The sequence below is a fragment of the Triticum urartu genome, chromosome 7A (genome assembly GCF_056163025.1).
Source record: "Triticum urartu cultivar PI428250 chromosome 7A, HENAU_Tu73, whole genome shotgun sequence".
NCBI classification, from domain to species: Eukaryota; Viridiplantae; Streptophyta; class Magnoliopsida; order Poales; family Poaceae; genus Triticum; species Triticum urartu.
In genome coordinates, this window is record NC_141879.1 from 7,822,902 (window position 1) to 7,847,708 (window position 24,807).

General features: G+C 44.4%; 2 protein-coding genes across 2 annotated transcripts; both read right to left on the minus strand.

Annotated features, from left to right (window-relative positions):
- Positions 1 to 208: 208 nt before the first annotated feature.
- On the minus strand, positions 209 to 2,046 carry LOC147956811 (E3 ubiquitin-protein ligase WAV3-like). Its single transcript, XM_087534504.1, has one exon. It carries the CDS (start codon positions 1,948 to 1,950, stop codon positions 376 to 378), a length of 1,575 nt encoding a protein of 524 aa, XP_087390630.1. The 5' UTR covers positions 1,951 to 2,046; the 3' UTR covers positions 209 to 375.
- A 7,329-nt stretch (positions 2,047 to 9,375) lies between these two features.
- LOC147956812 (uncharacterized) lies at positions 9,376 to 12,266 on the minus strand. Its single transcript, XM_087531462.1, has 3 exons — positions 11,918 to 12,266; positions 11,621 to 11,797; positions 9,376 to 9,518 (listed from the first exon to the last, which is right to left on the minus strand). The coding sequence occupies exons 1-3, from the start codon at positions 12,264 to 12,266 to the stop codon at positions 9,376 to 9,378; spliced, it is 669 nt and encodes a 222-aa protein (XP_087387588.1).
- Between the last annotated feature and the right edge of the window lie 12,541 nt (positions 12,267 to 24,807).

The window sequence follows — 24,807 nt, forward strand, 5'->3', positions numbered from 1 at the left end:
GGTCAGACTTAACTCCATTACTAGCCAAAACTGATCAAAGTGTCACATAGGAAAAAAATAAAATAAAGTTCAAGTGTCAAAAAAGAAGAAAAAGATTTTTGGGGCAAAAAAGGGAAGCAATATTTAAGAAGGACCAAATAAGGAATTCTCTCTTGTTCTACCGAGTGGTAAGTGAGTGGAAAGAGTGAGACTAATTAGACACTGACCATGGATGATGAGATGCCCCTTTATTCATTTCAGCTCACGATGAAGTAAATTAAGCGCCAGGTTACAACCATGAAGATAAAATGAACGGAAAACGTAGCAGTAAATTGATTGATGAAACAAACATAGCAGTAGGAGTAGATCGAGTGATGAAATGGAGTAGCTTGTTTTCTATTTCGTCGGCGGGGCGACGAGCTTCTCGATCTCCTGCAGGGCCTGGATGGCCACCTTGATGTAGAAGGCGATAGGAGCCGAGATGGCGGCCAGCGGGTTGGCGGCCATCTCCTCCTTGGCGTCGTCGTCGGCGGACGGCAGCGGCGCCGTCGGGTCCTCCTCGAACTTCTTGGCCTGCTCCAGGTACGTGTCCATGCGCGGAGTGGCGAACAGCCGCACGGCGTCCATGTCGCCGCCCCTGGCCGCGTACCGCTGCCGGCCGTGCGACGTCTCCGAGGCCAGCGCGTACGGCCGCCCCTCCGCCTCGTACAGCTCCTGCGTCTCCATCAGGTCCAGCAGCTGCTGCAGCTCGGCCCGGAGCATGCCCACCAGCTTCTCGCCGTCGTTCAGCACGATGTCCTCCAGCGCGTTCTGCGCGTCCGCCAGCTTGTACCGCGCCTCCTCCAGGTTCTTCCCGTCGGCCATCTGCCTCGCCTCGCCGATCGCGCCGGCGTGCTGCCGACGCGCCATCTCCGCCAGCACCGCCTGCGCCTTGCCGCTGGTGGGCGGGTCGGCGGGCGCGTCCGGGGAGCGGGGTATCACGATGTCCTGCGGGGTCTGGCCCTGAGGGCTGCCCTGCACGGTGTAGCTGTGCTGGGCCTCCGCCACCAACCCGTCGTACGCCGTCGTCAAGGTGCTCTCCAGGAGCTTGAGGTTGATGGCCACCTTGCGGGTCTCGCCGCTGAAGAGGGTGCCGAACTTGATGGTGATGACGCCCGTGTTGCCGTCGGTGGTCTGCGTGTAGTCGGTCCCTGGCGCCACCGTCATGGTATCCAGGTCCGGGGCGCTGGGATCTTCCGCCTTGGGCGTCAGCGTCAGCTGCACGTCCTGCGCGACGATGGTGAGGAGCCCGCCGAGGAGCTGCGAGAAGGGCGCGCTCACGTTCCCGCCGTCGGGCACCGAGTTGAACGTGCCGCCGGGGGACTTCTTGGCGACGTCGCTGAGCAGGGCGTGGTCGGCGTCCTTGCCGAAGCCGAACGTGTAGACCGCCACGTTCCCGGGATCGACTTGTCTGGCATCGCCGTCGCTCTGCTGGCCGTCGGACATGAGGAAGATGTTGGGCGTGCGGGCTTTGGTGGTGGCGCGGCCGGCGATGACGGCCAGGGCGGTGTCCAGCCCGGCCTTGATGTTGGTCCCGCCGTTGGCGACGAGGCCGTCGACGATGGACTTGAGGTCGGTCTGCGCTTGCTGCGTGACGGAGCGGAGCGGGCAGTGCCTGTTGGCCGAGCTGGCGAAGGAGATGACGGAGAGGCGGTCGACGGGGGTGAGCTTCATGATGACGAACTGCATCGCCCTCTTCATGCTCTGGAGCTTGTCGCCCTGCATGCTGCCGCTCACGTCCAGCACCGCCACCAGGTCCAGCCCTTCCCGGACGGCCGTCGACGAGGTGGCGTTCAGCTCCACCACCGCCGTCACCGCGTCGGCCGTCAGGGCCGCCGCATCCTTGCTGTACGTCGGCGTGCTGATCGTCACCAGGCCCTTGGTGCTGCCGACATTAGAAGCAGGAGGCTTCTCGTCGTCGTTGAACGCCATTGTTTCCAATGAGCTAGCAGAGCAGAGCTCAGCTCACACACCAAGCAGCTAGCAGCTTTTGCTTCTATTTCTCGTGTGTTATTGGACGCGCATGCACACCATTTTATATATACCCTAACCTAGCTAGCTAGCAGGGTTCTTCGTTCTGAAACTAATTTTCGTGATGAATTATACCGTATACTAGTGTACAATAAATTCCAAATTCAAATATATTTTACTACCAGCTACTTCCTCTGTCCCATAATATAAGAGCGTTTTTTACACTAATGTAGTGTCAAAAACATTCTTATATTATGAGACGGAGGGAGTAGTACAGAAAAGTAAACATCACATTTCTAAGAACACTTTAGCTACCTGTAAGTTGCCTGAATTTTAAATTTGGTTCAGTCGATTTTGTGGCCGCTGATTTTTACTCTGAGATTGGTATTTTATTTTGGCCTGTGTTATTTGTTGTGTTGGGCTTGTTTTTTTACAGGCCCCATATTTGTTTTTGAGCGGTAAACCAACTTTTATTAACTAGGAGTACAGTTGAATAACAAAAGGGTCATGGGGAAGACCCAGCGAGAAATGGCGACCAACATCTAAACTAGAAGCAAATTTAGCTAAGTTGTGAGCATCAAATTCCTCTGGCGCCCATCAAAAATAAAATCACACCTTGTGAAGTCTCGAGCTTGGGCTGTAGTCTCCTTCATAATAGCACTATATTTCCCTTCCGTTGCACATTGCAGTCTTGATCGCTTTGACAACTGTTTCACAATCACATGTGATGATAACTTGATCCAAAGATAGGTCAAGTGCAAGGGCTAGAGCTTAACGGCATGCAACCGTTTCTGGGGTTGGTGGATCGGTAGTATCACGACATGAAAGCGCTTCTAGGGGGCGGCGGGGGGTGGGGGTGGGGGGGACTGACCCCATATTAACTGTGTGATGTTGTCCTCCTCTCTCCCTCTCTATTTATTCTATATTTTTATTGTTTTATGTGTTTTTGCTTTTTTTTGTTTTTCTTTGTTAGTTCACTTTTACTTTTATTTTGTGTGTATTTTTGGGATGTTGGGTTAGTTTAAATGTATACACACAAATACTCCCTCCTGATAGTGTCAAACTGATCTTATATTTTGGCATGGAGGGAGTACTATGCAATATGTGTGAAAATTACACTATTATATGATTGTTATTTGCATACTACAAAAAGTGCAATTTAGAGTGAAGTTTTGTGCAAGTTTTTTTAAAACTTTTTCCATTATATTTCTTCTTTAAATGAAATTGGTTGTTCCTTATTTTGTTTTTAGGTTATTATTTTATTTTCTTTCTTCTTCAAGGGTAAACCATTGCCACTAATTCTTTCCTTATTAGGAATTGTATATGCGAAAATTCCACCATTACATGTTTATTCATGCATATTTTTTAAAAGAGCATTTTTTGTGAATATTCCGTCCAATTTTTGCCGTTGTTTGTTCAATTTTTTTATTTTCCCTTGTCTTGAACGGTAGTACCAATGCCACTTATTTATTCTTTCTTAGAAAGCATCACTATTATGATTCTCATTTAGTTTCTATTTCATTTTCTTTCTTGGTAAAGAGTAATAACAATATCGCTAATTCATTTTTCCTTTGATGTGACTGTAGTAGGTCCTTTGAAAAATGTATAGTGAAACAACATTTTGAAGTTGGAAACATGGGAGAATGGGTATTACAATTTTTTCACTCTCCTATGGTATGATATAAAACTTGAAATTTTGTTGGGAGGAGAAACTAAAACCAAAATCATGATTTTGAGTTGGTGTCATATTATTTGCAATTGTTATTTGTGTCTTCTACATGAGTGTTGGATTCCCATTAAAGTAGTACTAGTGTATTTGTTTATATGTCTCCTGAAAGTTTGCTAGTTCTACATGTGAAGAGGAAGAGGAGTGTATTTATTTATTGTGAAAGTTGTTGGCCTCACAAGTGAACTCACCACCAACTCCAATCTTTTTTTACTATTACTATTACTATATACTCCAACGCTCAAGGAATTTAGTAGTCTACTCATCAATGGATTAATGGGTCACTGATTATAAAATAACCGGATAAAAATTGTCAGCAGAGATAAGTCTTTGTTTTTTTTAAATGCGGGACTTTGTTTTTAATGAAGCTACTGAAGTCCTGGTTGCATGTCATTATAAACCAAGCATAGCAAGGCAAAACAAACCAGAGAAAGAGGAACCCATCGAAAGAATTTGTTTCATTTTTTGCTAGATCGACCGCACCCGGCCGGCCATGGGGAGCGACGACGACAGCGGCCGTGGCAGCATCGCCTTCTTCGGGACCTACCGCCTGCTGGTGCCATTTTCTTTTAAGTTGGCTTGCCCCGCCATACTTGAATCCTCGCTCCCCACCTGCACCAAGTGTAAGTTTGGTTGTCCCGGTGAAAAGGAAATCTTCTATCTTCTACTTATCTATCTATCTATCTATCTATCTTCTATTATATTATTAAAACGATAAAAAACGAACGGCTAATATGTAACAGTAGAAAAACAGCTTGAAAGAACGGTTGTGATTTACTAGAAGAACGGCTGTGATTTATAATAGAGAAAACAAATATTCCATGAATTAGAGTCCGAGGTTCACACGCCTATGTACCTCTTAATTAGAACGACGATAACTATCATACGTGTGGGTGTTAAGAAGTCTGCCCACACGTTTTGTGTGGTGTCTAAGAAGACAGCTCACACGTCTACGTATGGGCAAAACAAGTAGCGTCCACACGCCTTTTTTTGCGGTCCCTCTCACACGCCTACATGTGGGAAAAATGCATAACGCGCACGCGACCTCTCTCAGCCACCTATCTCAGGTCCTGCACGCCCCGCGTGACAGTCATCACACGTCCCCGCAGTTGCCAGGTCCGGACCCTCGTCAATGTCCGTTTAACTGCAGTTGCCATGTCGCCGAACTACAGTTGCCATGTCGGACAACTACAGTTGCCATGGTTGCTCAACTGCAGTTGTCCTCTCAGGTCAAGTGCCAGATACCTTTTTGGACAACTGCATCTGTTGGCATGTATGATCTGGTTTACAATAGTTGCCATGAGTTGAAAATTTTAGAGGTTGCCACCTACTAACACTAAGCAGTTGTCATGTATGATCTGATTTACTACAGTTGCCATGATTTGAAAATCTTAGGAGTTGCCACCTACTAACACTAGGCAATTGCCGTGTAGTGCTACCAAGAGACATGGCAAAACAACAAGTTCGGATAAAAGAGAGAGTTGCCATCTGCTTACAAGCACACTAGGGCAGTTGCCGTGTACCCTGCAAAACACATGGCAACTGACATGTTCGGGTAAAAAAAAAAAGTTGCCATCTTCTTACAAGCACACTAGGGCAGTTGCCATGTACACCGCAAAACGCATGGCAACTGGCAGCTTGGGCGTGGGAGAGAAGACGGGCGTGTGGGCAAGATGGCAAATGCCCACACACCAGCCCTTGTACGTGAGTAAAAACTGACGGTGGGCGAACTGCTAAACGCTCACACACCGGCCCCTTCGTATGGACGACCGGATGAATGCCCACACACCAACCCAGTCCTACGTGGCATCACAAAACATGCCAAAATTCATGCACCGACAAACGGACGCGGATTCATGTGTGTGAGCGAGATGCAAACGCCCACACGTGTGGGCATTAGTGTTTCCTCTTAATTAATAATATACGGCTATGTGTCTCATACCTTTTCGGCAAGCCTAAAAAAAGAGACGATTAAGAGTCCTACTCATGTATGGCTATTCTAAATAGTATAGTAAAACCCGGTCTCTACATGCGGCATTGTATGGTAGAGAAAAAATATTTTTTTTCTTTGGCGGCCTCGTTCGCTTCTTAGCAGAGTGGTATCTAATGGATACAATTAATTTGTATTAGGTAAGAAAATATACGCATTTTACATCATTAAAATAGAAAAAATATGCATGTTTCATCATTAAAAATAGAAAATAAATGTTTAACTAGGACAAAGTACACTATTTTACTTCACAAATTCTATAGATGGCTAAAGTTAAATAAACACACTATTTTACTTCACAAATTCTATAGACAGCTAAACTGAAAAAATCACATTGATTACCATTTGACTAGGAAAAATATGAGTTGAGATATGTTTCACCATTTAAAATAAGAAAATATTCTGTCTATATGTGTACTTCACTAAATTGTCAGTCGCCGGCGTATTTCATGATGGCCGGTAGCTCGGAACGGGAAAATGGTAGATTCGGAAGAATAAAAATGTCCAATGCATGCCTGCATTATATGACGTAAGAATACACAACATGCACGAGCGATGTATCATACAAAAGGAGTAAAACATTGTTGTAGTACAAATAGTTAATGTTGAAATTGAGAAATAGATGTCAAGTATGTATTATATAGTTGTATAACTTGCTCTATATAATATCTGTGGTAGCAACACAATATGGGTAGCTGGGTACAATCACAAAGAATAATCTATGGTGTGAGAATACACACACACAAACACACAAGCGCGTGTGCGGAGAGAGAGAGAGAGAGACTTTCTGCAAATTTATATAACATACACCAATAATCGTATTGCAAACTGAAAATACCAGCGCAATGCAAAAAAAAAGAGTGATTGATGGCATGGGTGTACAAAAATAACTTCAGATTTATACACGGCATTGAAAAAATCATAGAACCAATTGATTGAAACATGAATAATATGGGACGATGAGGTGAAGTAAAAAGAGAGAAAACTTAAAATTAGTATGATTGGTCTATGGTTCCGCATGGGTGTTTTCAACCTCAATAGCACCCCACTCTTGCGTTGCCACACACCAGAATCATCATGAAAAACTTAGCAATACAAATATTTATACCAAAATACAATCGTATGATGTTGTCAATGGACATTTTGGTGGCGATGCAACGACCAATTAAAAACAACAGTTGACTCTGAGCAAATAGTCGAGAGTGCAATTAGTCCAAATTCACCAAAACACAGTAAATCTAGCCGATAGTAACACAGAAGTACCAATTGACCAAGACAAGATATTAATGCTGCTAAGAGCATCTATAGTTGGACTTTACAAATTCGGCCCCTCAAACACCCGCGGATGCGTCCGGGGCGCGTCTGCGGACACTGACCGGTCACGCCTCAAATAATTCAATCCAGATCCGGATACCTCAAATTAGAAATCTCAAATCCATATTATTACATGCAACATGGCGATCTTTAACCGGTGCTCGTCCGGTCACCGTGGCCATGTCCGGTGGCCGGCTTCACTCCCCAGAGTGTTGGTCCGGTCACCGGTAAGGTAGAGTAGGGCATGAGACACAAGCCGGCTCACGGGACTCAAGGCGCCGTCGTCTCCCATGCCCCACTCTTCCTCGTCGGAGCGTGCAACCCGTTGGGTGCTGGTGGACGTAGATCGATGATGGACCCGTCCTGGGACGAGCCGGCGACGTCCATCACGACGCGATTGCGGAGCTCGGACTGGTACACTACACGGGGCGCCGGAGAATGCGACTCCGCCTCGCCGACATCCACCGCCGCGAGAGCTGCCGCCGCGCCCACTACCGCGCACGGCATGCACGTTGCGCCATGTTTGCGCCAGATGACACCCATAGTGCATCCATGGCCTCGATGCGCCAACGGAGGGGTTGCGCGTCCGTCACCGTGTTCGAACACCAGACGGGCCGCACTGCCTCTGTGAGGCAGCGACGGCTGCCCTAGCGCCGGATCCATGCGCCATTTGGGCGTACGCACTGGATTCCCGACGGAATGGGTCTGAGCGCTGCCATGCACGGGACTCCTCCTGGGAGTAGTGGAGCGCAAGCTGGACGGCCATCTCCTCTTTGGGGCCGCATGGCATGAGCTCGGGGTCGACGGATCTGGAGGTGAAGGACTCGGATCCACTGCGTGCCATGCCGGAGACTATCAGACGGTGCCAGGGATGAGCTTGGGTGGCGGAGGGGAATGTAGTGAAGTGGCTAGGGTTTAGTCTGGCAAGCGGATTGGAAGGAATGTATATGGGGTCGGGTGGGCCGACATGGGCCGGGTCCGACTTGGCAGACGTGCCCGGGCACGCCCTAGCGTCTCCATATCTATCCCATATTTGGGCTGAATATGAGGTGTGCTGGTCAGACCGGGCGTTTGAGGCCCGTTTAAGATGTCCATCTAGATTAAAATTCCGCGACTAGACAATGATTGGGCGGCTCGCCTGTAATGCCCCGGACACACCCGTCGGTGGTCGTTACTCCTGGCGGGATCTAGACTGGTCTCACAGATCAATACTAGTCTTTTCTGCGCACTTTGCCCAGTTCTGTCTAAATGGGCTCCCGGAAAAGAAGGTATTCCTTATTGATATGAGTAGTCTATCATCCCTAATAAGCCAGGCCATCACATACACCCCCACTCAGAGAAACCGACGTCCTCGTCGGGCCACAGGAACGTTCCCTCTTGGCACATACGTCTGTGCATCCAGTCCGGTACACGTACCATGTCGTGTGCCACGACGGGTCATAAACGTCATGAACAACATGACCCCGCACCTGTCCGCAAACATCCGTGTAACCCCGAGGGTCGGCTCTGATACCAACTTGTAACGCTCCGGACACACCAATGAACAACATGACCGCGCATCTCTCCTTTTTAATTGCTTTGCCACATTTTATTTGCCTACGTGGCGTCCTTAGCACATGTACACCTTAAAACACTGGGAAAGGTCTTAGCGCATTGCCTGCTTCCTATTTTTATTTTATTTTTGCATGCAGCCAATCATGGCCACGTCCAGCGGTCATTATTGCACAAAGCTGGGTACTATGCATCTGTCTTGTGGCGTCCTGTAGCCATATACCATATGATATCTTTTCGAGCTGCATTCGTATGTGGGGGTAACTAGAATAGGAACCCTGTTGTGGTAAAAGAATAGAAAAGGTATGTTGGTGTAAGAGCATTTACAACCGGACCCTATATATCCATCTCAAACATCTGTACAGGCCGTCCGATTAGTGACCGGTCATAAAAACGTGACCCAACCAGACTCTTCATATCCGTTTCAACCGCCCGGATTGACCGGCACCCCTTATATCCATCTGATCAAATATAGGGACAATATGAGAGCTCGCGGATGCGCCCGGGCAAGCCCGATCAGCTCGCCATGACGCGACCCCCACCCGGACCACCTTTTCTCTTTCTTTATTCATTCTTTTGTTTCTCTCTCTTCTTCTCTACCAATCATGTGCAAGTTTTTTTGGAAAAGAAGGCGTGCCCCCGGCCTCTGCATCTGAACGATGCATGCAGCCGTATTATTAAGAGTCTCAAAACAAACAATATTCAAAGTATTACAGCTCGCAAAAAGGAGCAATTGAAAAAAAGAAGGAACTCAGAATTATAACCGATGGTAGATACATGATTAGAGAACTAGACTCCTATCATGTTAAGCGACCGCCATCCAAACCGGTTGGAAATATCCCGTGCTACCATCTCCCATTGGTTGCACCCAGTAACCAGCGGCTCCCTGGAGTCCATAGGAGTGAGTAAGGACCACGTATGGATCCATGCGGTAGCTCTGAAAATGACCTGCAAGAAGGTTACAAATTGTTGTCTGTTAAAAATCATGTTGTTCCTGTAGTTCCATATAGTCCACAATAGTGCACATATTCCAATTCGAATACGAGCCGTCGTAGTACATTCCACCCCAGCTAACCACGTCCCAAACAACGATTCAATGTTAACTGGAGGGACAATGTTGAAGGCTATATGTATTGTTCGCCACAACAATTTGGACAGAGGACAATCTATGAAAAGATGTTGTATTGTTTCATTATTATCACAAAAACAACATCGTGAGCTGCCTACCCAATGTCGCTTTAACAAGTTGTCTTTGGTTAGGATCACTTGCTTGTGAACAAACCACATAAAGATTTTAATGCGCAACGGGACCTAACCTTTCCAGATATGAATAGATCTCTGAATTGGGCCGGAGTTAATTAGATCCATATAAAAAGATTTGACCGTGAACAAACCATTCTTGGTCAGCCTCCAATGTAATGAATCAGTTTGGTCGGATAATTGAACATCCATCAATCTCCCTACCAAATGTATCCATGAATCCCATCTCTCCCCAACCAAAGATCGCCTAAACTGAATATTTAAAGGGACCGATTGTAATATCGTGCAAACATAACTTTCCTTACGTTGGACAATATTATACAGACTTGGATATTGAATGGCTAATGACGCCTCCCCTAGCCATGTATCCTCCCAAAAACGTGTTGACATCCCATTGCCAACAACAAATTTGGTTCTACGAAAGAATAAGTCTTTAATTCTCATAAGCCCCTTCCAGAAAGGCAAGTCTGACGGCCGCACGGTAACTTGTGCTAGAGTTTTCGATTGTAAATATTTGTTTCATAAAATTTGTGCCCACATCCCATCGTTCTCTACCGAAAGCCTAAAAAGCCATTTTCTCATAAGGCATTTATTTTTGATCTCCAGATTCTCAATACCGAGACCTTCCTGATCTTTGGGTCGACATAATATATCCCAGCGAGCTAAACGATATTTCTTCTTGGCCTCATCTGACTGCCAGAAGAATCGAGACCGAAAGAAATCTAGTCTCCTCCGTACCCCTTTGGGTACATCAAAAAAGGATAACAGAAACATCGGCATACTGGTCAGGACTGAGTTAATGAGTACTAGTCGACCACCATACGACGTTAACTTGCCCTTCCAACAACTAAGCTTTTTTTCAATTTGATCCTCGATGCACTTCCACTCCTTAATAGAAAGTTTCCGATGGTGAATAGGTATGCCCAAATAGCTAAATGGCAGCGAACCTAATTCACAACCGAACAATTGTCTGTAAGTGTCTTGCTCGTCTTTGGCCCTACCAAAGCAAAATAACTCGCTTTTGTTGAAGTTAATTTTTAGTCCCGATAATTGCTCGAAGAGACATAAAACTAATTTCATATTCCGAGCTTTTGCAACGTCATGCTCCATGAAAATAATAGTGTCGTCTGCATATTGTAAAATGGATACTCCCCCATCCACCAGATGCGGAACTAATCCATCTACTAGGCCATTCTCCTTAGCCCTTCCAATAAGCACGGTCAACATATTTGCCACTATATTAAATAAGAGTGGAGACATCGAATCCCCTTGTCTCCATCCTTTATGAGTCTGAAAATAGTGGCCTATATCATCGTTAGCCTTAATACCGACACTACCTTTCTGGACAAGAGAACGCACTTGGTTCCTCCATGCCTCAGAAAAACCTTTCATGCGCATTGCTTGCTGAAGAAACATCCATTTAACTTTATCATAAGCCTTTTCGAAATCCACTTTGAAGATAACCCCATCTAGTTTCTTCGAATGGATTTCATGGATCATTTCATGTAGAACAACTACCCCCTCTAGGATGTGTCTACCAAGCATGAAGGCCGTCTGACTTGAATGAACCACCGAATGGGCGATCCGTGTCAACCGATTTGTCCCAACCTTTGTGAATATCTTGAAACTCATGTTTAAGAGACATATCGGCCTGAACTGCTTGATACGAACCGCCCCTTCTTTCTTTGGCAATAGAGTAGTCGTCCCATAGTTCATATGAAATAGTTCTAGATGCCCATTAAAGAAATTGTGGAACATAGGCATAAGGTCATCCTTAATAATACGCCAACATTTCTTATAGAACTCCTCTGGGAACCCATCTGGTCCCTGTGCTTTATTGGATTTCATTTGTGATATGGCATCTAGCACCTCCTTTTCAGTGAAAGGCGCATTTAGGATCTCATTCTCTTCTGTCATAAGCTGAGGGATATCTCCGATGTCAGTCTCATTCATGGACACCGTGCTCTCTGCCGATGGCCCAAATAATTGTTTATAGCAATTGGAAATATATGATTTGAGATTCTCATGTCCCACTATGGTCCCTTCATCTTGCTCGAGCTGGATGATTTTCTTCTTTCTATGTTTACCATTCGCAATCATATGAAAGAATTGTGTATTATCATCCCCATGGACAACCTTGAGAACCTTAGCCCGCAATGCCCATTTGAGTTCCTCTTCTCTCAGAAGAGCTCGTAGGCTTTGCTCCGCTTCGGATTTCATGGCTTGTTCATCTACGTCGAGCAGAATCCCCTCAGCTTTAATATCCAGAGAATCAATTAATTGGATGAGCCTTTCTTTCTCTTTTTTGTAAATACCACTCTCGTTTCTAGCCCAACACCTTAGAAATTGTCTTAGATGTCGGATCTTGTTCTGCGATATCTCTATGCTTGTTCGGCCAGCTACTGTCTTTGCCCATTCTCGTGCAACAATGGCCATAAAGTTCTCTTTTTCAAACCAGCTTAGTTCGAACGAGAACAAATTCCTATTACCAATGTGTGTTGCTTCTCCCAAGTCTACTAATAGTGGTGTGTGGTCTGAAATTGCCCTCTGCATCGCATGAACTGACACCAATGGGTATTTCTATTCCCATTCAATACTAGCTAGAACCCTATCCAACTTCTCATAAGTCGGTGTAGGTAGTGTATTAGCCCAAGTGTATTATCTACCAGTAAGCTCAATCTCCCTCAGACTAAGGCTCTCGATGATCATATTAAACATAAGTGACCATCGCCCATCAAAATTATCATTGTTCTTCTCATCTCTCCTTCGTATAATATTAAAGTACCCACCAACTAAGATGGGGAGATTTTCGTCTCCACAAATCCGGACTAGGTCAGCTAGGAAATCGGGTTTAAGTTCGGGTTGGGCTGCTCCATACACCGCCACAAGAGACCACCGAAAGCCGTCTTGCTTTGATCTCACCCGAAACTTAACCGTGAAATCTCTCTTGACCACATTGAGCACCTCTAGTGTTTCACACCTAAGCCCTAACAATATCCCACCAGATCTTCCTCTAGGGGATAAATAGTGCCAATCAAAATCAATTCCACCGGATAGAGTTCCAAGGAATTGTGAGGTAAAATTATCTCTGCCAGTTTTGAGAAGTGCAATAAAATCTAGTTGTTGTTCTATCGATGTCTCTGCAAGGAACCTTCTTTTAGGCAAGTCTGCCAGACCTCTGCTATTCCAAAAGATTCCTTTCATAGATCATCATGGAATTTCTTTTAAGCTTAACCCTCGCACTCCTCCGAACAGCCGAAGTTGGATATACCTTCCTCTTCCATGTTCGTTTGGGCTTGTCCCCACCACCCAACGTATCTACGTCAATATGATGGCTAGGGATGAAATCTTCCGCTGGTAAAGGCTCTACACTGTCCTCAGTGTCCGAACCTAGTAAATCCCCAGCGGCCTCAGAGGGGGGCATTAAATTATCACATAAATTTTCTAGGGCCGACATTCCTAATTGTTTCACTTCATCATTATTCATGGGTTTTACTGCATCTAGATTTCAAATAATCTCAGACGCCCTCTCTACTTCTAGATCTAGAAGATCATTAACCGACTTCACAATCTCCTTGTCATTCGAACCCAAAGAAATTCCTATGTTGTTGGCTTTATCTAAAATTTCATGTTCTGTAAAATGCAAAATGAAACAACTTTTATTGACAGACATACCTGTAGTTGCCTCAACATCGCGAAGCTTGGCCGCCCTCATGGCACGCCTCAACTGCAGGTCGTCAGCATCTGGTTGATCTTGGATCCGGTCACTGACACGCCTGCCAGCCGCCACCGGATCCATGATCCCACCAAACGCGATGATGTCGTCCATAGTCCTCCCATGGTATAATCTCCCGGAGCAGCATGCGCACCCATCGAAGCTGGTGAGGTAGAGGTGTACGCGGTAGGAGCACCACCATCCAACATGGGCGAAGAGAGTGGGTGCTGAGCCGCCTGCTCAGCTGCCCCTCCCCTGAAGTGGCCGTCGATGCGGACGGGACTCAGGGCGGTCGGGGGAGGGGGGGCTGAGGGCCTCCTGCCCATGCCCCTCCCCCACCCGGAACCTTGCCCGCAGTCCGTCGGCGAGACGCCTGGTCTGGCCATTATGGGGGCGCCACGGGTGGTCGACATGGGGGACATGGGGGCCCCTCGCCCACCCAAGTCTCCGACTTGCTCGCTCAGCCGGCCAGAAGTATGTGCGCCGGCACCATCTCACCCGACCGCGCCAACGAGGTGACGGCGCGCCGGGGGGTCGACATGGGAGATAGGAGAGCCTCCTGCCCGCCCCTCCCACCGGTCTCAGCCGACAGCGACGAACCCACCGTAGGTGATGCGAGAGAAGCCAGCTCCACAAAGGCATCCACCAACAGGGGCGGCAGCTCTGACTCCGCCGGATCATCAGTCTCTACCCTCTTAATCCACAAGCGACTAGGAGCAGAATGAGAATCAAACGAGCCAAAACGCAAAGTGTTCGTCGGTGTACTAGACATCAACGGTCCCTTGGCCGACTTGTCCGCCTTATCATGCTGCGGAGTATGTTTCTTGGCCGAGCTCATAGACTTGTCCTCAGACCCCTTGTTATGGTTATCAGGGGCTCCATCTCCCTCAGATGTATCCATATCCTGATGCTCATCGTCCCCATCCTCTGTCGGTGTGTCCTCAATCTCAAGATCCAGTTCATAAGTAATACCCTCATGGGTCCACCGGACCACATCAGGTAGCAAGTCGATACTGACGACGCTAATCAGCAGCCTCGCAACACCATTTGCACGCGTGAAGGGCATATCCACCTTCTCTGTCTTACCAATAAGGGACCCCAAACTCCAAGTTACAAGAAAGCGTTTTAATCCTCTGAGCTACAGGCCCAGCTGTCTCCACTGGATCTCTTCCCGGGGGTACCCCTTCATTTCAGGTTAAGAAGATGGGAAAGCGCCTTTCTCTCTATAAGAACAGTGCGTTCGGAGGTGTGAAGTGGGAGAGAAGGGATGTGATGATTGAGGTTTTGAATAAGATGACCTTTGCATTTTAGATTTGGATCTTTTTCTTATTTCAAAATAGTGAAAAGGTCATAAGAGGTGTTAACCTTTTTATCATTCTGGCATCGAGCTATTTTGCCGCAGGACCTCCCCTATAGTATCGTCACCGCAGTAGAGTTTAACCACCAAATTTGGGATGGATTGGTGTGGTTCCTCTACGCCTAGGACACTAGAATATTGAACCATGAACGAGAAAAGGCATGAGATACATATTGGCTAGTAATTGTGAAGCCCCAATTCTTGACTGAAAGGGACACCAAAGGCCTATTCCCTCCCTCTCTATATATCCAAGAGATGGAAGGGCAGAGTTTTTTTGGTTATTTCATCTTTTCATCAAAAAGTTGAACAATGAAGATAGATGGCAAGTGCCTGATTGATTTGATCAGGCCGTGTAGGAACAAGGTTCAAATCGTTCGTTCATTAGGATGCCTCAGCTGCATACATCACTGCACTTCCACTTGACACCTATTAAACCAGCTCGTCTCGCTGCTACCTTATCCTATTTCCATACTTCTGTCGCTCCATCCCCGTATGGGTGGAGAACCCGGCGCTGTCTTGGCTGTGATACCAGAGGCTCTAGGGAAGTCGGAGGAGAGAGCACTCATCTTGGGGTGGGCTTACAACTTATATGCTTTCAGCAGTTATCCTCTCCGCACTTGGCTACCCAGCGTTTACCGTAGGCACGATAACTGGTGCACCAGAGGTGCGTCCTTCCCGGTCCTCTCTATTCACCATTCTCTTGATGTGGACCCTATGATCAGAAAAAGGAAATGACTATTTTGTTCCTAGCCCCTGGAGCGTAGATAGAATTGGATAAAATAAAATAGATTTGAAAGTCCTAAATTAGACCAAACGAATTCCGTCTGTTAGAATAAGAAAAAGCGCTTCCGAATTGATCTCATCCTTTATAATATAATGATTTTTTTTCTTTGTTTAGTAATAACTTAATCTTGGAATAAAACACTTGTTACTTGTTATAGGAATTCAATTAATAAATGGAAAGAGCTGGGTATTAGTTCATGAGCAATTCTGCATGCATATGGATAGAGGAAGGAAATAATGAAAAAAAAATCTAGTGCACTCCATATCTTTTTTACTATTCTTCTTTCCCCGGGGAGGGGGTATTGAAAAAGAAAAAATGGATAAAGGGTTAATTCGTTCTTGATAGCCATGTCCTCAACAAGTGAATGGGAACATACTCTCGATCAGAATCCGAAGAAAGTACTACTTGATAATTTCTACAAATTGCAAGTCCTTATTATGATTCCTTTTATGGGCAAAAATCTATAATGTTTTAGATTTTCCATTACTAATCCTTTATGTACTTTAGTGTTCCTAACCCTTCACTAACTTTTGGTGGATTCTTCTTATGGATTATTAAGTTATAGTAATAACTAGGAGTATTCTAGTAATGGAATTCCATATCATGAATCATTTATTCTTGGCCGCTTCAAGATATGATGACTAATTAAAAATATCAACATTGGGATAAAGAGTTTACACTGCTTATGTTTACTTCCACTTTTTCTTGTACATAGGAAATGAGATTTTTTTTCTTTTTACTACAAATTTATAAGCTGTTTTGTATAGCTATCTAGTTTAACTTACCAACCCAAATACTAAATAAGAAAAGGAATGTAAATAGTTGATGGATTTTATAGGAAAAAGATCTATTTTAACGAATCACACGTAGAGATATTGCTAGCACACAAAAAGTTAATGGTATTTCATAACTAATGGATCGAGCAGCAGCTCGTAGACCGCCTGAAAAAGAATATTTATTATTTGAGCTATATCCTGCCATAAGAAGACCAATAGGAGCTATACTTGAAATGGAAATCCATAAAAAAACACCAATACTAAGATCGGCTAAAATGAAATGATATCCCAAAGGGATAACTAAAAATCTTAATAAAACTGATATGACTGCTATAGAGGGTCCAATGCTAAATAAAGAAATATCTCCTCGGGATGGCAGAATATCTTCTTTAAAAAGTAGCTTAGTCCCATCTTCTATAGCTTGAAGCAGGCCCAGGGGCCAGCATATTCAGGACCAATACGTTGTTATATCGACGCGGATATTTCTCTTTCTAACCACACGATTACGAGTACCTCTATTGTTATTCCCAAAAGGAGGGTCAAAATGGGTAGAATCGATATCAGTCCATAGACTTCTTTTAATAATTCCAATTTCGAAAAAGAATTGATAGTTTCTACCTCTACCCTATCTATTATCATTTCAACGATCCACTTCCCCCATAATGATATCTATACTACCTAATATCGTCATGATATCAGCCAATTTCATTTTTTAACTAGTTGAGGAAGAATTTGCAAATTAATAAACCCGGGTGGACGGATTTTCCATCTCCAGTGGAAAAGGCTATCATCTCCTACTAGACAAATCCCTAATTCACCTTTTGGGGCTTCTACTCTTACATAAAGCTCTTGCCTTGACAATTCAAAATTGGGCGAAGCTTTTTTACCAAGAAATTTATACTCAAAATCATTCCACTCAGAATTCTTTTCTTTCTTAAAGCGTCGGACTTCTAAATTCTCATAAGGTCCTCCAGGAATTTTTTCTATGGCTTGTTGAATTATTTTGATGGATTCCCTCATTTCACCAATTCGTACTAAATAGCGAGCTAACGAATCCCCTTCTTTTTGCCATTGGACTTTCCAATCAAATTGGTTGTAAGACTCATAAGGATCTACTTTACGAAGATCCCATTGTATTCTAGAAGCTCATAACATCGGTCCCGATAAGCCCTAATTTACTGCTTCTTCTCCACTAATAAAACCTACTCCTTCAACTCGCTGTAAAAAATTGGATTATGTGTAATAAGTTGTTGATATTCAACAACTCCCCGTAAAAAATAATCACAGAAATCTAAACATTTATCGATCCATCCATAAGGTAGATCGGCAGCTACCCCTCAGATCGGCGCATACCTGTAGCAACTTCAAATAGATCATATATTAATTCTCTCTCTCTTTCTCTAAAAATATAGAAAAAAGGAGTTTGTGCGCCGAGATCCGCCATAAAAGGTCCAAGCCATAGCAAGTGAGAAGCTACCCGCTTAATTCTAACATAATTACCCTAATATAGTTGGCTCTTTGTGGTATTTGAATATTCTCCAAGAATTCTGGTGCATTTACTGTTATCGCTTCTGTAAACGTAGTAGCTAAATAATCCCACCTTGTTACATAACGTAAGTATTGTATAATAGTTCGGTTTTCCGCGTTTTTTTCCATTCCTCTGTGTAAATAGCCTAATATGGGTTCACAGTCAATAACATCCTCACCATCGAGAGTAACGATCAGTCGAAGAACACCATGCATTGATGGGTGTTGAGGGCCCATATTGACTATCATCAGATCTTTTCTTGTAAGCGGTAGACTCATATCCTTTCTTCCTTAATTCATTATTCCATGAAAATGGATTATTCCATAAATTCCTCAAAGCGAGGCTCATCAAAATGAAAAATCTAAGACTACTAAAAGACTACTAAAAAATAATAAAACAAGAAAAAAATTTGAACGATTAAATTACTACTCCCGAATATTCAACTGACCGATTAATTTCTTATAACGTACTCTATTTTTCTTTGACAAATAAGCCAGCAAACATCGACGCTTTCCCAAAAGACTTCATAGACCTCTTTCCGATGAAAAATCTCTTTTGTGTAATTCCAAATGTGAAGCAAGTCTCCGTATCTTATTGGTGAAACTGAATACTTGAAATTCAACAGAACCCCTATTTTCTTCTTTTTCTTCTTTAACCATAAATCCAAAAAAAAATCTACCTCCTTTCTTCTTCATGTATTTTTCTGATTAGGAAAAATACAAAATTATGTCAGTTATTTCGAATTTATTCTAATCTCGTACACACACAATTTGCAATCATTCATCTACTACTGGAATTTGGATTTATTTTATCGATGCAAATTGGATTTGGATAGAAGGGTACATTCTTTCTAATATTTTAGATAGAAGAAATGCTTCTTCTATCTAAAATATTAGAAAGAATTTTGCTGATTTATTTATTGCTATACGCAATTTATGGAATTGATACACCATTTAATTGATATCATTTAGCAAAATGAAACACATCATATGCATCCATCTTTTGGCTCGAGAGTTTCACGGGATAGAGATATGGTATAAGAAATAGACTATTAAGTAACTCTAAATGAATTGTGGATACATCTGTATCCTTAACATACTGAAACGATTGCCATTATTCGTATCAAACCAATAGCGATTCATACAAGCTAAATCTTCTAATTAATGGTGGGCTAATAATGATTTTTTTGCATGTGTATTAAGACGCTTGGCCTGATTTCAAAATTGTCCAGAGTTTTATATGTTGTTTTCATTGCAAAATAATCGGCCTCCTTCCATAACTTTCCAATTACGAGTACAAGAATTGAAAGACATGAAAATTCTCAATTCTCTATGGCGTCTAGTAGATAGAAACAAGAAAATCAGAAGAATCTTCCTCTCTATTCACTATCATTTCACGTGTTCGACTTCTATTAGTTTCTTTTCTTCTTTAATGCAATAGTTATAGTTTGATATAAGAATCCATTTCTCAAAGTAATGGAAGCCATTCTCTTATAGGAAATGGTTCGAAAATCGCTATTCCACCTTTTAGGTATCGTGAAAAGTGGTTCTCACCGGTCGAATGCTAAGACTTCTGATAGTAATCACACAACTCCTTAGTGCAATCCGCCATGAAGTGACCTGGCTCACCGCATCTGTAACACGTCAACTTCTTCTTCTTGGTCGCCCACTTGGATAATTTTTCACCCTCCACTATGTCATTTCCTTTATCAGAACCACTATCCTTAGTCTTAGCAGCCCCTGATCCAACAGCCGGAACCTTCACCGCCGCCAAAGCCCGAACCGCGTCAACCGCAACAGCCGGTAATGTGGCCGTGGATGTGATGGTCTCCACCTCGACTGGGACCTCTTGTGTCACTGTAGCCGGTGGTGGAGGGGGATGTGGCGGCAGTGTACGACGCCCCCCGCCTCTCCCTCCACGGAAACGATGTCCTCCATGGTTACGATAGTTGGGTCCGGACACTCCTTCAACAAAATTCCCCGGCGGACCTTGGAAACCACGACCGGGACCGCTGCCATTGTACCATCCAGAAACCCGACCACCTCCAGAAGATGAACCACGATGCTGGCCTTCACTGCACACATCGACCCATCGTCTCCCCACTGACCATATCGATTCTGATTCTGCCGGTGTCCGTCTCCGCCATAGTCCCGACCACCACCATAGTCACGCCCAGCCCCTCCATAGCCCCCGCCGCCATAGCCGTCATCACGACCCCGACCGGCGTCTTGGCCCGGAGCAGCATGCGAATGGGGCGGTGGTGGCTCCTGCCGCGTCCCCTCCCAAGCTGCATCATGGCTAGCAGCAGCCCTCGCCGGCGGTCGCGGAGGCGGCGGTCCCGACTTGGGTGGAGGACCTCCACACCCTGCCATGTCCTGAAGACAGCAGACTCTGCCCCGTATTCTTGCCGCCCGGTGGTGCTCGAGGTTAGGAAACCTAGGCGCCCGGAAAAACCTAGCGATAGAAACAGGCGGCGGCACGGAGAGCGAGTTCGCATGCCATCGCAACGAGTCGGACATGGGAACTTGCGAGACCTGGCACTGCATCTGGGCCTCAGACCCAATATTTCCAAAGCCCACACACTTGTCGGCCTCAGAAACTTCTTCGTGGCCCAACAACGAATTCAGGCGCGCCCATCTAGCCGCTTGAATTGCGTTGGCCGCCCTGGCCACCGGCGGTGACTGCAGCGGCGGCGGCCTCACTACACGCTCCTGTTTCCCCTTCGTCTTCTTCGTAACAAGAGTCCATGAATCCGGGATGAAATCAGAGAGCGTAATAGGTGCACGATTTACCTTCGGGATCGGTCCTACCCAAGGTTTCATATGCAACGAAGTTTTTCCAAGAATCTCCCTCTTCCGGTGAAGAACGGCGACAGGTAATTCTTCCGGCGGTGTCGGCATCCTCGCACCCACCATATTCCCCGGAATCACCTCACCAGTTCCGGTTCTCTTCTCCTCCTCCACTTCCCTAAGAACATTATATTGTTCCTCGTCATCGTCTGTATCCGCAAGGACCCAAAAACGTCCTCCCCATCGAGGTTTTGATTCCCCATCATCGGTCATTGTCGTCAAGTCGATCAAATTGGCATCGTCCTCATGATCCACTTGCATTCTATAATCAACGCGCACGTTATAAATATCAATGCATAAATGAAAACCTACCGTGATCCGAACGTCAGCCACCAGGTAATTTCCGATGACGACGTCGTTGTCCAGATCGAGTAGGCTCGTCCATCTAGAGATCGGGTTGTGCCGAAGCGGACCCTCGATCCAGCCTCCGGAGCGACTCACATCGGCGAAATGCACCTTCCAGTGCTCCGCCTGCGCCTTCTTGATCTCATCATTAGATGGGCTTGTCTCCCTGAGATCCGCCTCAGAAGATCCGATCGAACCCCTTCCGGTCCCTGGCGCGTACGGCGTTGGAGAAGCGGAGCGGCACTCTGGATGATCAGGGAGCGGCGGCAAGCGCGATGGCGTCCGGCCCTTAGGCAGTCTGAGGCCCCGATCGCCCGTCATCCGTTCTGCGTGTACAATTTGTAGACGTGTAGCTCCTTTTTTAAAATGGGGGAGAATTTCACTTCCCCAGCCTCTGCACCAACTAGGGATGCATACGGCCATTTTAGTATGAGTACCAAGATAAACATGGTCCTCAGAAAAAAAATGAGTATCAAGATATTTTTTGATGAGTGGTTCCACCACACACCAAACTTGATCCTCAATAAATGAATGAATCATGTGCAAGTGACCGGACATATAAGAAAAAAATATGAGAAGTGTGGCTGCATGGGAAAAAATAGGGGCTCAAAACGAACACGTCCGGTCACTGATCGGGCGCGTCCGCGGGCGTTTGAGGGGTCGAATTAGAGGTACGTGACTGAAGATGCTCTAAGTTTTTGAGATACACAGTCCTCATTGTTTTTTAAAATTTTGAAACATGTCGGTGTTAGTTTTAGAACTAGTTGGTGTAAGTTTGTAACTTGTGTGGTACGTGCCATTCAACTCCAATCCAATGATTGAGTTGGTGCAACTCTAACCCGGCCAAGTTTTATTATTTCATCATAAAGGTTGTTTCCTTTGTAGCCGTCCCCTCCCTATGTGCTTGCATGGTGTGGTACTAGACAGCCCACGTGAATACACATCTCCTCCACGACTCCATCCATCCTACTCATCCCGATGGCTGTTCCGTTCAGAGCCATGAATGCAGGCCCGTCTTATCGTGGAGTACACGCACATAGAGGTACATGCATGCACATGCATGCATTCATTGGAATCACAGCCTCGTGGAACACGTAGCATCCTTGCTGGAGAACAAGATTTCTACGTCATGAATGAATCCATGGCTGGTCTCGTCGTTCACACACTGACACCTCACTTATAAATCGTCTGGCCCCGACTTGCACGTACGTACGTGATTGAGAATTATATATAGATTGGATCTCGCTCGGCAGGACAATTATATATAGATTGGATCTCGCTCGGCAGGAATTCTTATCCAGTGGAACCCATCCCTATCCATCTCTGTGGTCCAATTGCTATTTGGGTAGATGCACCAAGTGTAAGTTTGGCTGTCATAGTTGTTATAAAAATAAAGAAAACAATATCTATACCAGAAAAAATAGAAAATAAAATAAAAATGTCTGGTTTTTTTTTAACATCCAAGATGGTCAGGTTTTCTTCGTGCATTCAAAATTTTGTCAAGAAATGGCATCCCGGGACCTCTAGAATAAAATTCAGCTCTCCATAATACATACTTACGAAGCTTTTTGGACGGTGTTTGTCCATAAAACTTTACTCGCACCGAGCACGCGGTTATTTTCGGTGCCACAAAAAAATCAGGTTTTTTTAGAATTTGTGGTTTCAGGTTTAGGCCTCCTTTGGTTCATAGGGTAGGACAATCATAGGAATAGAAAAGTTATAAGAAATGAGATGGCATGCATCTCAAATCCTATGAGTAGGAATAGAAAAGAATATGCCCTTTGATTCACTTCATAGGATTTTTTTTTCATTGAGTCTAGGTTAATGTTTATGTTCCTATAAAATATGAAGGATAGCAAGAATTCTTCCATAAAAATAGGATTTCATACTTATAAACCAAAGGGCTCTATAGGAATTTTTTTCTACAAAAATCCTATCATATGGAGTTCCTACAAAAATCCTCCAAACCAAAAGAGGCGCTTATGTTTATCAGGGTGCGGATGGACCAATGCCCATCTTGATGGTTCACAATGAGAACACGGCACCATTCAGCTGGCCTAAGTGAGTGCTGCGTCAGCATGAGTACTGTGGTTCACCTACTGAGATGCATACTCACTTGACAAAACATATCAGATCTAGCTCGGCAAAACTTATCTTATATACGAACTTGTTCAAGTGTCAGTCGACGCTATATTCATGATATCTTATTTTTACCATGCAAAATTTATTTTTGTTTTTTCTTTTATTTGTTTACATGTTATGTCACTTGATCGAGACGTAGTTAAATCTTAGTCGAGTGAGACTTCACGAATTCTTCAGTGGATACAACATTCGTGAGATCTTACATTAACCATGCAAAATTTAATTTTCAGTTTTTTTATTATCTTATTTGTTATGTCACTTAACCGAAACTTAGTAAATCTCAGTCGACTAGACGTAGCCACACCTTTAGGCTAGTCATAGTGGGAGTAACTTAGCTAGTAATATACTGCACTTCAAGAATTTTTTTTCTTATGTGGCAAGTATTTAATGTGAGGTGGTAACATAGCGCTTCCAAGACAAGATGGGTCTACAAGCTAATAAATGAAGCCATTTATGACACTACTATCATGTTACTCCCTCCTTCCATCTATATAGGGCCTAATGCGTTTTTTAAGGCTAACTTTGACCAAATATTAGAGCTATAATATATGACATGCAACTTACACAAAGCACGCCGTTAAATTCGTGTGTGAAAGGAGCTTTCAATGATATAATTTTCACATTGTGCATGTCATGTACTATTAATCATGTCAATAGTCAAAGGCGGTCTTAAAAAATGCATTAGACCCTATATAGATGGAAGGAGGGAGTGCTTTGCATTATAAAGGTAGTAACTTAGACTAGTATCATGCATATGACACTAGTCTAAGTTATATCTTCGTAGTGCAAAGTAATATAGTAGTAGTGTCATAAAAAACTTCATTAATTAGCTTGTAGACTCATCTTGTCTTGGAATGCGCTATGTTACAGTAACATATTATGTTATCACTTCTTATTAACTACATGCCACATAAGCAAAAATTTCTCGAAGTGCGCTATGTTACTTGCTAAGTTACTCTCAGGCTAGTCATAGTGGGAGTAACTTATCTAGTAACATAGCACACTTCAATTTTTTTTGCTTATGTGGCAAGTATTTAATGTGAGATAGTAACATAATATGTTACTGTAACATAGCGCTTTCCAAGACAAGATGAGTCTATAAGCTAATAAATAAAGTCATCTATGACCCTACTATTATATTACTTTGCATTATAAAAGTAGTAATTTAGACTAGTGTCATGCATATGACACTAGTATAAATTACTCCCCACTGTAACCAGCCTCACTATGACTAGCCTTAGCCAAAACTAAGGACCAACACGAGATATTAACGCTGCTAACACGTGATTTTGTAGCCAACCAGATTAGCGCATGGAGCGGGTTGCCCGGTTCCTTTTTCTTTGCATGCAGGCCACGTCCACGTCCAGCAGCACATGTGATGTGATCCATGTAGCGTCCTGTAGCGATAATACCGTAGCACTACAGAAACGCAAGCGGGATACGCGGAAACGCGGCTGTGTGCACGCTTTAACTTAGATTTT

What these genes read in the sequence shown, in the direction of transcription:
- LOC147956811 (XM_087534504.1), bottom strand. Translation starts at nt 1,950, where the DNA reads ATGGCGTTCAACGACGACGAGAAGCCTCCTGCTTCTAATGTCGGCAGC.
- LOC147956812 (XM_087531462.1), bottom strand. Translation starts at nt 12,266, where the DNA reads ATGGCCATTGTTGCACGAGAATGGGCAAAGACAGTAGCTGGCCGAACA. An exon ending in CTTTCATATGATTGCGAATG is followed by an intron (nt 11,798 to 11,917) that starts GTAAACATAGAA and finishes GGCCATCGGCAG; the next exon opens with AGAGCACGGTGTCCATGAAT. An exon ending in AGAGGAGTTCTATAAGAAAT is followed by an intron (nt 9,519 to 11,620) that starts GTTGGCGTATTA and finishes ACCTTCTTGCAG; the next exon opens with GTCATTTTCAGAGCTACCGC.